Source organism: Coregonus clupeaformis, unplaced genomic scaffold, assembly GCF_020615455.1.
Source record: "Coregonus clupeaformis isolate EN_2021a unplaced genomic scaffold, ASM2061545v1 scaf0667, whole genome shotgun sequence".
In the NCBI taxonomy this organism is placed as follows: domain Eukaryota; kingdom Metazoa; phylum Chordata; class Actinopteri; order Salmoniformes; family Salmonidae; genus Coregonus; species Coregonus clupeaformis.
In genome coordinates, this window is record NW_025534122.1 from 40,257 (window position 1) to 54,320 (window position 14,064).

Consider the following 14,064-nt stretch of genomic DNA (forward strand, 5'->3'; position numbering starts at 1 on the left):
GGGGAGGGTTTGGCCGGGCCGGGATGTCCTTGTCCCATCGCGCTCTAGCGACTCCTCCTGGCGGGCCGGGCGCAGTGCACGCTGACTTGTGTCGCCAGTTGTACGGTGTTTCCTCTGACACATTGGTGCGGCTGGCTTCCGGGTTAAACGAGCAGTGTGTCAAGATGCAGTGCGGCTTGGCTGGGTCATGTTTCGGAGGACGCATGGCTCTCGACCTTTGCCTCTCCCGAGTCCGTGCAGGAGTTGCAGTGATGGGACAAGACTGTAACTACCAATTGGATATCACGAAAAAGGGGTCAAAAAAAGTTTTTTTTAAAGTTTAGATTTGAATCTATGAATTGTATGTGCAGGGCTCCATTGCGAAAGAGACCCTGGTCTCAATGGTGACTCCCTGTTTAAAAAAAAAAATTTTTTTTTTTTTTTTTTTAAGCAGCTAAAAGAAGTTAAATGGATGAACATTTTTGGCATTCAAAACCTCTGACAAGATTGTTTTCATGCAACATTATCTGCTTGTTTTGTAGCAACTATACTAGAACAATTCTTTATGGACCCCATTAGGAGAAACCTGACCTCAATCCCTGATATAAGCTTTATTGCATATTTGTTGAATATGAACATTTTCAAGAAAGATTTAACATATATAAGGACACATCAACATAAAAAAAAATAAAAGAAACGACTGAAAAAGACAACCTGTACAAAAAAAAGATTGCAGTTTTGAAACTGCAGTAGAAGTGCAGCATACTGTAGCTATACTGCAATATTTTATGATGATGATGATAATAATAATAATAATAATAATAATAATATGCCATTTAGCAGACGCTTTTATCCAAAGCGACTTACAGTCATGCGTGCATACATTTTTGTGTATGGGTGGTCCCGGGGATCGAACCCCACTACCTTGGCGTTACAAGCGCCGTGCTCTACCAGCTGAGCTACAGAGGACCACCCATACCACCCATGATGATGGTGATGATGCTGATGATACTGCACTCTAACCGCTATCTTTTTTTCGTAAAAGGAAATGTTGTGTGTATCCTCTTTTACTCATCTAACAATTAATTAGTAAAATATTAAGGCATTTCATCTTTTGGTTGCTTTATAATAGAAGCACGTCCAACTTTATCAACATAAACAGGGCTGTGTGGTAGACGAGACGCTTGGATGAAGCTGTCCGGCGTTAAACACACTGATTTGTGATTGTGAAATGACCAGCAAAGTCTAACCACTTCTTCAGAGTGAGATCACTAAATGGAGAGACATTTTTAAAAATATGAAATGGACATAGTGATTTTTAAATGGTGATTTTAAAATCAAGGGTGTGTGATTACTGCAAGCAGCAGCCATGTTTCTCTGCTTCCCTGTGTTGTTAGTATAGATCTAGTGCTGTAGTGTGGACGGGACTGACTGGTGGTTGATTGAAGAGGAGATCTGAAATCCCATAGACCGTACATGGACGGATCTGGCACTGAAGACATACTGAATGTAGTATCTTCTTGTATTTGATGATGATGATGATGATGATGATGGATTGTATTATGTAGCGCCTTTCTTCCAACTGAGGTACTCTATTTCTCTGAGGATTCCTCTCCACTCCACCAGCAGACGGAGCCCTTATACTACAGATTTCCTTAAGACCAGCCCAGGCCCCAGCCCAACCTGAACCAGGGTCCTGTTCATCAGGCACCAAAACGGAGCAAAACAGATTCAAACAGGGTGTACACACTACCTGGACTTGTCCAATGAAAAATGCTAATTTAAATTTCCTGTTGAAAAACATTTTAAAACATTTTCCGTGGTGTGACCTAATGAACACGAGCCAAAATCAAATGAGCGGGCAGAGGGCGAGGACGGGTGCTAGAGACACTGGGAGAGCACTACGTGTCGGGATATGTCGGGGTAGATCACGGGGGTGCAGCAGCAGTCCTCGTTCCTCTGGCTTAGCTGGATCTTCAGCTTCTCCACCTGAAGGTCAAAGAAACAAAGATCCAGAAAAACACCGGATGAATATATCCGTTTTGAATGATGTGTTTGGAAAGTGTGTGTGTGTGTGTGTGTATTAATTGTATTGGCTTACATGGTTAAATAAAAGCAAAATAAATATGTTATTATGTGCATGTTGAATGTTTTATGTGGAAAGATACCTCGTAGTTGTGGAGGTACTCCTGGATGAGGTAGCGTTCCCGTTTAATCCTGGCCTTCACCTCGGAGGGAACGTCAGGAATCATCCACGCCACGAAGAACTTCACCATAAACACCACATGCTGAGAGAGGAAAGAGGAGGAGATCAATCAATCAATCAATCAATCAACCAATCAGGAAGAGATGGAACAGGAACGTAAAGGTCAGTCTTTGGCTCACACTGGAAATACAGCGTAACCTCTGCACCCAGAGTAACGTTTTGTAGGGTTACCATAGAAACAGAAACAGGAAGGGAATCGTTACCATAGAAACAGAAACAGGCAGATCTACAGGAAGGGAATCCAACTATTCCTATTTAGGGACTGACTACTAAGTAAAAAGAAAGATCTGGAAATATAGTAGATCTGTTTTCTATCCACACTGGACATATAGTAGCGCAGCTGTAATTCACTGTAGATTAAAGTCATGTTTGGGGATAGATGTCAATGCTGAAGGATTTTAATTATTCCAATGAAGTGACTGACTAGTTAAAAAATTTTTTTTTAGACAAATCTGGTTGAAATGACTGGTGGTTCTATAGAAATATAATCTATAGATCGGGCCTCCCCATTCAAATGAGTTGTACCCATGACTTTACCAGCCAAATTGCCAGGGTAAGAGGTTCAAAGTCCTTTCTATGGGTTTTATTTCTATGGCTGGTTCCAGGAGGGAAGCTAGAGGTATCTGTCCTACCTCCATGATAATGCTGAAGGCCAGCTTGGCAGCCAGGATGTATCTGTCCTACCTCCATGATAATGCTGAAGGCCAGCTTGGCAGCCAGGATGTATCTGTCCTACCTCCATGATAATGCTGAAGGCCAGCTTGGCAGCCAGGATGTATCTGTCCTACCTCCATGATAATGCTGAAGGCCAGCTTGGCAGCAGATGTATCTGTCTACCAGAAATGACACAAGTGAGCGCTGGCAGCAGGATGTATCTGTCCTACCTCCATGATAATGATGAAGGACCAGCTGGAAATATTGTCTACTCCATGATAATGATGAAGGCCAGCTTGGCAGCCAGGATGTATCTGTCCTACCTCCATGATAATGATGAAGGACCAGCTTGGCAGCCAGGATGTGTCTGTCCTACCTCCATGATAATGCTGAAGGCCAGCTTGGCAGCCAGGATGTATTTGTCCTACCTCCATGATAATGCTGAAGGCCAGCTTGGCAGCCAGGATGTATCTGTCCTACCTCCATGATAATGCTGAAGGCCAGCTTGGCAGCCAGGATGTATCTGTCCTACCTCCATGATAATGCTGAAGGCCAGCTTGGCAGCCAGGATGTATCTGTCCTACCTCCATGATCATGATGAAGGCCAGCTTGGCAGCCAGGATATATCTGTCCTACCTCCATGATAATGACGAAGGCCAGCTTGGCAGCCAGGATGTGTCTGTCCTACCTCCATGATAATGATGAAAGCCAGCTTGGCAGCCAGGATATGTCTGTCCTACCTCCATGATAATGATGAAGGCCAGCTTGGCAGCCAGGATGTGCCAGAACTGCATGGTGTGAGAGTACTGCTTCTCATGGCCCGACGGGTAGCGGTAGTCACGGTACCTATAGAACACAGGAAGAAGTAGAGGAGTAGGTATATACTAAAACACACACTGCTTCTCATGGGCCAGGGGGTAGCGGTAGTCATGTGACGGTAACTATACATGAAATACATACACATTAAATGTATTCTAAAACACACACGCACACAGACAGACACCCTACCTGCAGGTGGTGATGACAGAGCTGTTGAACCATTCAGGACTTTCTCCATCTTCAGGCCGGTTGTCGTCAGAGAACCCAGAAATGTTGAACACTGACAGGCTATTGCTGATGTAGCCCTTCATAGAGAGATCGTTGCTGTAGGCATACATGTACACCAGACGGGGAATCATGTCTGATGTGAAGGCTACGATGAATGCCTGGGGTGGGGGGGGGTTTGAGAAAAGAGGGAAGTAATTTGTTTATAGATGGACATAACCACTGGTCCCAGATCTGTTGGTGCTGTATAACCAACTCCTATAGTTGTTGTGACCATAGGAGTTGTTAAGACAGCACCAACAGATCTGGGACCAAGCTAGCACTCCTAGAACAAGTGCAAAATTCCAGTAACTTTCCCAGAATTCCCAGGTTATCCAGAAATTCCGGTTGTACAATTCCAGGAATCAGGAGGGAATAAGAAGGAAATCCCTTAACACTCCTCTCCTCTCCTCTCCTCTCCTCTCCTCTCCTCTCCTCTCCTCTCCTCTCCTCTCCTCTCCTCTCCTCTCCTCTCCTCTCCTCTCCTCTCCTCTTCTTTCCTCATCTCTCCAACAGCCATACTCACGTTGGTGACGACCGACAGGACGGCCACTCCGTTGAGTATTTCCTGCCAGGCTCCGATGCTGTGGGCCTTAGATGCTACGGGCCGCCGGAACTGGGTGGTGAACTTCCAGGCATCCACTCTAACCTCTATGATGTTGTTCAACAGCGCCAGCAGGGGGGCCAGAGGGAAGGAGGCCACAAACAGAGTGATGAAACCAAACTGGATCACTGTGGAGAGGAGAGGAGAGGAGAGGAGAGGAGAGGAGAGGAGAGGAGAGGAGAGGAGAGGAGAGGAGAGGAGAGGAGAGGAGAGGAGAGGAGAGGAGGGGAGAGAAGAGGATTGGAGAGGAGAGAAGAGGATTGGAGAGGAGGGGAGGAGAGGAGAGGAGAGGAGAGGAGAGGAGAGGAGGAGAGGAGAGGAGAGGAGAGGAGAGGAGAGGAGAGGAGAGGAGAGGAGAGGAGAGGAGAGGAGAGGAGAGGAGAGGAGAGGAGAGGAGAGAGGAGGGGAGAGGAGGAAGGAGGGGAATGGAGAGGAGAGGAGGGGAGAGAAGAGGATTGGAGAGGAGAGAAGAGGATTGGAGAGGAGGGGGAGGAGAGGAGAGGAGAGGAGAGGAGAGGAGAGGAGAGGAGAGGAGAGGAGAGGAGAGGAGAGAGGAGAGGAGAGGAGAGGAGAGGAGAGGAGAGGAGAGGAGAGGAGAGGAGAGAGGAGAGGAGAGGGGGGAGAGGAGGGGAGAGGAGAGGAGAGGAGAGGAGAGGGGGAGGAGAGGAGAGGAGAGGAGAGGAGAGAGAGAGAGAGGAGAGGAGAGGAGAGGGAGGAGAGGAGAGGAGAGGAGAGGGAGAGGAGAGGAGAGGAGAGGAGAGGAGAGGAGAGGAGAGGAGAGGAGAGGAGAGGGAGGGGGAGGGGAGGGGAGGGAGGGGAGGGGAGAGGAGAGGAGAGGAGGAGAGGAGAGGAGAGGAGAGGAGAGGAGAGGAGAGGAGAGGAGAGGAGAGGAGAGGAGAGGAGAGGAGAGGAGAGGAGAGGAGAGGAGAGGAGAGGGATTATGATGGTAAAATAGATGGAAACAGTGCCCTCTGCAGGAGAGCAGGAAGTAATGCAATGGGTATTTCTATGAATCTCTTGTGGACGGACTACGTAACATAAATGGTTTCGAGCATCTGACCAAATTATGCTCGATTTTTAGTTCTGGGTTAAATGAGATTACATTTCTATAGAGAGTTTGATTCTTTCTCAATTTGTCATCGCATCCTCTCTCCTCACCTCTTTCATTAAAACACATTGGGAGAGAAGATCTGTGGTTTCTCCCCTTCAGACCTCTTCGAATATATGTTTTCAGAAGGAGGCGAGGAGAGAGGATGAGAGGATCAAGGAAAATATGAATTGAGAACGCGCCTATATGGTCTGTGTTGTCCCTGGCTGCAGTACTCACCCATCTCCAGGTACTCATAGAAGAGTCCCAGATGGCCAAAGTTCTGCAGGTCGTGGTCCTGCTCCCAGCGGCTGTAGCAGCTCTCTGGGTGGTTACGGGCTTTACGGCTCCCCCACCAGTTCATTACCCACCTGGAATTACAGTACCAACAGAGTGGGTCAGAGGTTCTGCGCTTCACATTTGTGGCTAAAATGTATAGAAAGCTAAAGGCCCTACGGCAAAATTCCTAAATTGAAACCCTCATGCGTAACTCGAGTTTTAGCGCAAATCTTCCATTTGACATCAATGCACGATTTACGCTAAAGTCAGAGTTAAGTCATTTTCATTCATTTAACCCTCCCTTTGTCCTAGGGTCAAAATGACCCGCCACTGTGTTGAACCAACTTTATTTAATTTTTATATTTTTTTGGATCATTTGTGGAGAAGGAGGCAGTGATACTTTCTTTAAAGTCTCACTGCCTCCTTCTCACAAATGATCCCAAAAATATAAAAATTAAATAAAGTTGGTTCAACACAGTGGCGGGTCATTTTGACCCTAGGACAAAGGGAGGGTTAAGACGGAGCACACGTGGCCCCAAGAGAACAAGGTTTACTGACCTTTAAGAGTATTGTGGCAAGGACAGAATGACTACTTACGGGACCAGGGCCTCCTGGACGTTACCCCACACCTGTTTCCCTGACATCACTATGACCAGCTGAGTGGTCAGCTCAATCAGACATCCACCGGGGTCACACTGGCCAGAGGAAGAGAAGGTGAAGTCAAGCAAAGGTTTTCATCTTACTCACGGTGGGCAAAACTGTTTGCATGGTTGCTAACGTCATTTTTTGGCAATCAGAAAAATATGTATTTTATCTGGTTGTAACCAGGACACCTGACCAAATAACATCCAACATTGGAAGTCTTCCTTATGATGTCTTCTTTTAATCTCGTCGTGAAAAAAAAAAAAAAGTATTTTACTGGTTGTAACCAAGAGCAGTTTGTTGTAATCTGATTACAGGACATCACCCCCCGCTGGACTGTGATTTCATTTTGATGTCAGTAGGAAGTAGCTGGTCAGTATTATACCTCCTCGTTCCTCAGCTTGCTCCAGCCGAACATGTAGATGTAGTCTCCAGGATAGCCGACGAACTTCCCCTTGAAGAAGGCCACGTAGAAACAGGAAGAGTAGTAGTTCACAAACTGGAACAGGAACATCTTCACTGTCAGCTTGTTCTCGTACTCCAGGTGGGTCTTGGGGATCTCTGAGGAAAGCAACATTCACAACAAGGAGAGTCTAGAATAAGGAATTGATTACTTAGCGATGTCTGTAGTAGATCCACATTGATTCACTCCAAGCGATGCTGCAAAGTCTTTTTACGCCGTAACTCATGATGTCATGGTCAGGTTGCAAACTGGTTGTAAAACGACATTTTGTTATTGTCTTTTTAGCAAACAGAAATGAGTCTTAATCTAGTTGTAATCTTATAATCTGACCAGAACAATACCCCCTGTTATCTGTCCCTCTATCTTACCCATGTCAGTGATCCAGATGGCCACTCTCTCATACATCAGATTGAGGATCATGATGATGACGAAGTTGATGCATGACGCGGTGACAGAGGTGGCGAGCTGAGGGGTGATGAGGGAGCCCACCACGTGGATGTTGTTGGTGGGGCTGTCCTTCATGATGCTAGCAAATGCCGCGTACACCGCCAGACGGTACGCTATCACCCCGATGATACACGCTATGATCAGGGAGATCTGAGGGAGAGGAGGGGATTGGAGGAGAGAGGGCATAGATGGGACCAGGAATCTGCCAGGGTTGTGGTCACTTTCGTTTCAATGCAGTCAATTCAGGAAGTCAACTGATATTTATTGACTGAATTGAATTGGAACTGACCCCAACCCTGACTGTATATTTATTACAAATACAAAAAAAAATACAAATAAATTACAAATACGTCCTGAGAAAAGGACATATGTCCACACACACAGACACTGACAAATCACCACCAACAACACACTTCAAAACACAAAAATATGGTGCACATTCAGCAGAAATCTAATCCGGACTATGACATTTTTTGCAACACAGTTTTGGATCCATATGTATTGGAAAAGTACCTCTCAATACTATTTCCAAACATTTTCTATAATGTTCTGATAAATTACAGTAGGAAGGAATTGGGAAGATTTGTAGATGATGCTGAGGAGGATAAATAGAGGTGATAATAGTGAAGATGAAGAGAGGAAGAGGAGAAGACAGGAGGAAGGAGAGAAGGAGAGGGAGGGAGAGGAGAAAGAGGGAGGAGGATGAAGAGGAGAGGGGAGGAAGGAGAGGGCGGGAAGACTGAGGATGGAGAGGGAGGGGAGACTGAGGATGGAGAGGGAGGGGAGACTGAGGATGGAGAGGGAGGGGAGACTGAGGATGGAGAGGGAGAGGAGACTGAGGATGGAGGAAGGAGGAGTTAAGATACAGAGTAAGTTAGACTATAATGAATACATGCTCACCCAGAATATGACGGTGGCTCCAGACAGGAATGTACGAGCACACTGGGACGTTATGGGTAAGTAAGGCTCCATCTCCTACAACACAGTAACCAAGCAAAGCAGGAACAACAAGTCAGTCAGCACGGTTACAGCTGTTAACCTCCAGACCATCAGGGGGCTGAGGCTGGGCATCAAGTCAGTACCAACAAGCACATAGCAGCTTGTTGTCATCATCTCATACTACTGACCTGTGCCCAGACCAGTCCACTGACCACTGCGGCAGTTTCCTGGCGAATCCATGCTTTTATTAGCCTGGGCCCAGATCAGTTTGTGCTCATAGTCAACACCTATGGTTCTGGTCATTGTTGTTACCATGACTATAGCAGTTGGCTATACAGCAGAACAACTGATCTGGGACCAGACTATAAAACCACGAAGGTCGTGTTTCTGTTTTATCATTGTTAATTCATCACAGCAAGGTTCCATGATTCACCAGGTAAAATGCTGCAGTCTGCATCAGACATCTTCCATCTTCCATCCAGACATGAGCAATCAACACAAGCCAGGCCTGCCAAACAACTTCTGCCAATTCCTCCACATCACTTCAAACTGGCATTCCTCTGTCCTCTTCCCTCTGTGCCAGTCTTACCCACAGCACCACGGTGGCCCAACACAGGAGCACTTTGCCCACTAGTTCAGCTGCCGTCCTGTCAAGGACCCACTCCATCTCCTAGAGTACGGTCACAGACAGGTGGGGTGATGTGAGGAGGTGGAGGTGGAGGGTGAGGAGGGTGAGGAGGTGGAGGGTGAGGAGGTGGAGGATGGAGGGTGAGGAGGTGGAGGATGGAGGGTGAGGAGGTGGAGGGTGAGGAGGTGGAGGGTGAGGAGGTGGAGGATGGAGGGTGAGGAGGTGGAGGATGGAGGGTGAGGAGGTGGAGGGTGAGGGGGTGGAGGTGGAGGGTGAGGAGGTGGAGGTGGAGATGGAGGGTGAGGAGGTGGAGGGTGAGGAGGTGGAGATGGAGGAGGTGGAGGTGGAGATGGAGGGTGAGGAGGTGGAGGGTGAGGGGGTGGAGGGTGAGGAGGTGGAGGAGGTGGAGGGTGAGGAGGTGGAGGGTGAGGAGGTGGAGGAGGTGGAGGGTGAGGATGTGGAGATGGAGGGTGAGGAGGTGGAGATGGAGGAGGTGGAGGGTGAGGGTGTGGAGGGTGAGGTGAGGAGGTGGAGGGTGAGGGTGAGGAGGTGGAGGATGTGGAGGTGGAGGGGGAGGAGGTGGAGGGTGAGGGTGTGGAGGGTGAGGAGGTGGAGGTGGAGGGTGAGGAGGTGGAGGGTGAGGAGGTGGAGGTGGAGGGTGAGGAGGTGGAGATGGAGGGTGAGGAGGTGGAGGGTGAGGAGGTGGAGGGTGAGGAGGTGGAAGTGGAGGAGGTGGAAGTGGAGGAGGTGGAGATGGAGGGTGAGGAGGTGGAGGGTGAGGAGGTGGAGATGGAGGGTGAGGAGGTGGAGATGGAGGAGGTGGAGATGGAGGGTGAGGAGGTGGAGGGTGAGGAGGTGGAGGGTGAGGAGGTGGAGGGTGAGGAGGTGGAGATGGAGGGTGAGGAGGTGGAGATGGAGGAGGTGGAGGGTGAGGAGGTGGAGATGGAGGGTGAGGAGGTGGAGGGTGAGGAGGTGGATGTGAAGGTGGAGGGTGAGGATGTGGAGGGTGAGGATGTGGAGGGTGAGGATGTGGAGGGTGAGGAGGTGGAGGATGTGAAGGTGGAGGGTGAGGATGTGGAGGGTGACGATGTGAAGGGTGAGGATGTGGAGGGTGAGGAGGTGGATGTGAAGGTGGAGGGTGAGGATGTGGAGGGTGAGGATGTGGAGGGTGAGGATGTGGAGGGTGAGGAAGTGGAGGGTGTGGAGGTGGAGGGTGTGGAGGTGGAGGGTGTGGAGGTGGAGGGTGTGGATGTGGAGGGTGTGGAGGTGGAGGATGAGGAGGTGGAGGATGAGGAGGATGAGGAGGTGGAGGGTGAGGAGGTGGAGGGTGTGGATGTGAAGGGTGTGGAAGTGGAGGGTGTGGAGGGTCAGGGTGTTGAGGTGGAGGATGTGGAGGGTGAGGAGGTGGAGGGTCAGGGTGTGGATGTGGAGGGTGTGGAGGATGTGGAGGTGGAGGATGAGGAGGGTGTGGAGGTGGAGGGTCAGGGCCCAGTAACAGACCCCTCTCCCCTCTCATTAGGAATGATATCAGTAACTAACTCCAGACATAAAGGATCAGCTGTGGAATACTTCATATACAGGCTGGGCACCGATAGGTGGATGACACTTCAATCAAATATATCAATCAATATCATACAGTACGCCACGATGGCACATGAATGTTACATTTTTAAACAATGTAAACTGGGCTACAATTTACTATGAAAATTATAACTGAACATTTATCATGGAACATCTTGTCGCTGGCCACAACCATGCAAAGAAACTGCAAAGACACACTTTCATTTTCTAAGCAGTGTTATCTATATAAACCTAGAAGGCAACACAACACAAGCACCTATGTGATGCGGTTGAGTCGTTGGCTGGTACACTTGTACTCTGACCCTAATAACCCCTAACCCTAACCCTAACCCCTAACCCCTAACCTTAGCCTTAGCCTAAACCAGTGTTATAATGCAGGCAAGAGATGTAAACACACCTGTGTGACGTGGTTGAGTCTGCAGGAGGTACACTTGGTCTCGTACTCCGGTCCTAACCATAACCCCTAACCTCTAACTCCTAACCCTAACCCTAACCCCCTAACCTCTAACCCCAACCCCTAACCTAACCCCTAACCCCTAACCCTCTAACCCCTAACCCCTAACCCTCTAACCCTCTAACTCTAACCCCCTAACCTAACCCCTAACCTCTAACCCTAACCCCCTACCTAACCCTAACCCCTAACCCTACTAACCCTAACCCCTAACCCTAACCCCTAACCCCTCAACCCCTAACCCTTCTAACCCCTAACCCCTAACCCTAACCCCTAACCCCTAACCTCAACCCCTAACCTCTAACCCCTAACCCCTAACCCCCTAACCCCCCAACCTCTAACCCCTAACCCCTAACCCAACCCAACCAACCCACCCAACCTCTAACCTCTAACCCCCAACCCCAACCTCTAACCCCTAACCCCAACCCTCTAACCTCTAACCCCTAACCCCCTAACCCCTAACCTCTAACCTAACCCAACCTTCCTAACCTCTAACCCCTAACCTCTAACCTAACCCCTAACCTCAACCCCTAACCCCTAACCCTAACCTCAACCCCCTAACCCCTAACCTCTAACCCTTTAACCCCTAACCCTCTAACCCTAACCCTAACCCCTAACCTCCCAACCTCTAACACCCTAACCTCTAACCTCTAACCTCTAACACACCCTAACCCTAACCTCTAACCCCTAACCCCTAACCCTAACCCCTAACCCTCTAACCTCTAACCCCAACCCCCTAACCCCTAACCATAACCTCTAACCTCTAACCCCTAACCCTAACCCCTAACCTCTAACCTCTAACCCCTAACCTCTAACCCCTAACCTCTAACCCCTAACCTCTAACCCTAACCTCTAACCTCTAACCCTAACCCCTAACCTCTAACCCTAACCTCTAACCTCATAACCCCTAACCCCTAACCCCTAACCTCTAACCCCTAACCCCTAACCTCTAACCCTAACTAACCCCTAACTCTAACTCTATACAGGTAAGAGATGGAAACACACCTGTGTGACGCGGTTGAGTCTGCGGGAGGTACACTTGGTCTCGTACTCCGGTCCTAACCCCTAACCCCTAACCCCTAACCATAACCCCTAACCCCTCACCTGTGTGACGCGGTTGAGTCTGCGGGAGGTACACTTGGTCTCGTACTCCGGTCCTAACCATAACCCCTAACCCCTAACCCTAACCCTAACTCTAACTAACCTGTGTGACCCGGTTGAGTCTGCGGGAGGTACACTTGGTCTCGTACTCCGGTCGCAGCTGAAGCTGCTGCTGCTCTTCCTCAAAGTCCACCAGGTCCCACTCATACTCCAGCCGGGCCTGGCGCCGCTTCCAGAACTCCAGGAACAGAGTCACTATAGGAGGACAATGGAGAATTGGGGAGATAACTCTTCATAGTAAAGGTCCTTTGGCATGATATACTGTAAGTGCAGACTGTAGGAACAGAGTTAAGGAGTAGCCCTTTCCTGCAGTCAATTTAGTTTTTTTGGGACAAATTCTGTGTTATATTGGGATGAAGACTCAAAATGTAATACATTTCGACTCTATCTGACATGGGTACATATGTCTTCTTTTTTGTAAGCCCATAACCATGTGTGTGAGATGTTATACTTTTGTTCAAAGTAGATTTGTTTAAGACTACCAAGAATTGGCTCAGCTTATCCCATGGCCATTGGCTCAACTTCCCCAAGGCAAACATTTTGACTATATTATTAGCCCACACACAGCTACAAGGATGCACTTTCATGCTAGGTTTAGGACCTCATATTGAAGCTTATAGAGACCCCAACTGACGTATAGAACAATATTAAAAAGCATAATCAAACCTCTAACACAATAAATACATTTGACTTGGTGAAAATCTTTTTTTCCTAAGTTGCTTACCCATTTTTTCCATGTGGTTTCTTCCTTCACCAGACTCCATGAAATGTTGACCCTTTTCCTATATATTTGGTCAAATTATAAATTTTGTGGATGGTTTCCTAGAAACAACGGGTGGCTCAACTAACCCTTTGGGTCATCTTACCCTACTGTCCCCTATAGCATTGTGTGGATATCATTAATCCCTTCAGTGTCAGCTATATTCAGTAGATAATTCACATTATGGAGTTTTCATAGAGATGACAAGAGACTCTGCTGTTATAAAGTATTTAAAAAAAAAAGTATAAAGTATAAAGTTATACCACAACAATACTCAAAGATAATGTCTGTTTTCCAGTTGTAGAGACTGGCAGCTTCCTTTAGGTGGAGCTCAGGACAAAGCCTGCACACTTACAGGAATGCACCTTTTGACACTTAATATTCACTAAGACTGTCACTTAATATTCACTAAGACTGACACTTAATATTCAAAAAGTGTCACTTAATATTCACCAAGACTGTCACTTAATATTCACCAAGACTGTCACTTAATATTCACTAAGACTGTCACTTAATATTCACCAAGACTGTCACTTAATATTCACTAAGACTGTCACTTAATATTCACCAAGACTGTCACTTAATATTCACCAAGACTGTCACTTAATATTCACCAAGACTGTCACTTAATATTCACCAAGACTGTCACTTAATATTCACCAAGACTGTCACTTAATATTCACCAAGACTGTCACTTAATATTCACCAAGACTGTCACTTACCCCAAATCCCCATGAATATGGCAAAGAACACCGTCCCCACGTTGTCAAACATATGTGATTGCTGATAGAAAAAAAAGAAATGGAGCACGTTCATTGACTTGACCTGAAGTTCTGGTCAACAGAATTAAACATATCACAACAGTGTCTGTCTGTAGAGTATCATAATCTTCACAGTGCGATTATAAAGCCTGGACTTCATACCCAGGACGAGTTACACGTTGAGCTGAGTTTCCAGTAGCCACATTTCTTATCACACAGCGGACACATGATGATGTTGCCTCCAATCTCCTCACTACAGATTTCTTTACTGAAACGAGA

At 47.6% G+C, this 14,064-nt stretch overlaps 1 protein-coding gene across 2 annotated transcripts in view; it reads right to left on the reverse strand.

Annotated features, from left to right (window-relative positions):
- Window positions 1–908: 908 nt before the first annotated feature.
- LOC121531577 (anoctamin-5-like) overlaps window positions 909–14,064 on the reverse strand; it is a 59,239-nt gene continuing 46,083 nt past the window's right edge. Inside the window, exons 10-22 of one of the 2 annotated variants that reach the window (XM_041836852.1) lie at window positions 13,948–14,053; window positions 13,747–13,807; window positions 12,308–12,459; window positions 8,405–8,479; window positions 7,426–7,654; window positions 6,980–7,155; window positions 6,550–6,647; window positions 5,914–6,044; window positions 4,509–4,714; window positions 3,908–4,104; window positions 3,640–3,745; window positions 2,148–2,267; window positions 909–1,968 (exon numbers count right to left, since the gene is read on the reverse strand). In XM_041836852.1, the coding sequence (XP_041692786.1) occupies window positions 1,861–1,968; window positions 2,148–2,267; window positions 3,640–3,745; window positions 3,908–4,104; window positions 4,509–4,714; window positions 5,914–6,044; window positions 6,550–6,647; window positions 6,980–7,155; window positions 7,426–7,654; window positions 8,405–8,479; window positions 12,308–12,459; window positions 13,747–13,807; window positions 13,948–14,053 (1,765 nt within the window). In that variant the 3' untranslated portion in view covers window positions 909–1,860. Of the gene's footprint in view, window positions 1,969–2,147; window positions 2,268–3,639; window positions 3,746–3,907; window positions 4,105–4,508; window positions 4,715–5,913; window positions 6,045–6,549; window positions 6,648–6,979; window positions 7,156–7,425; window positions 7,655–8,404; window positions 8,480–9,032; window positions 9,114–12,307; window positions 12,460–13,746; window positions 13,808–13,947; window positions 14,054–14,064 lie in introns of both variants that reach the window. The other variant, XM_041836853.2, reaches the window with a different exon arrangement.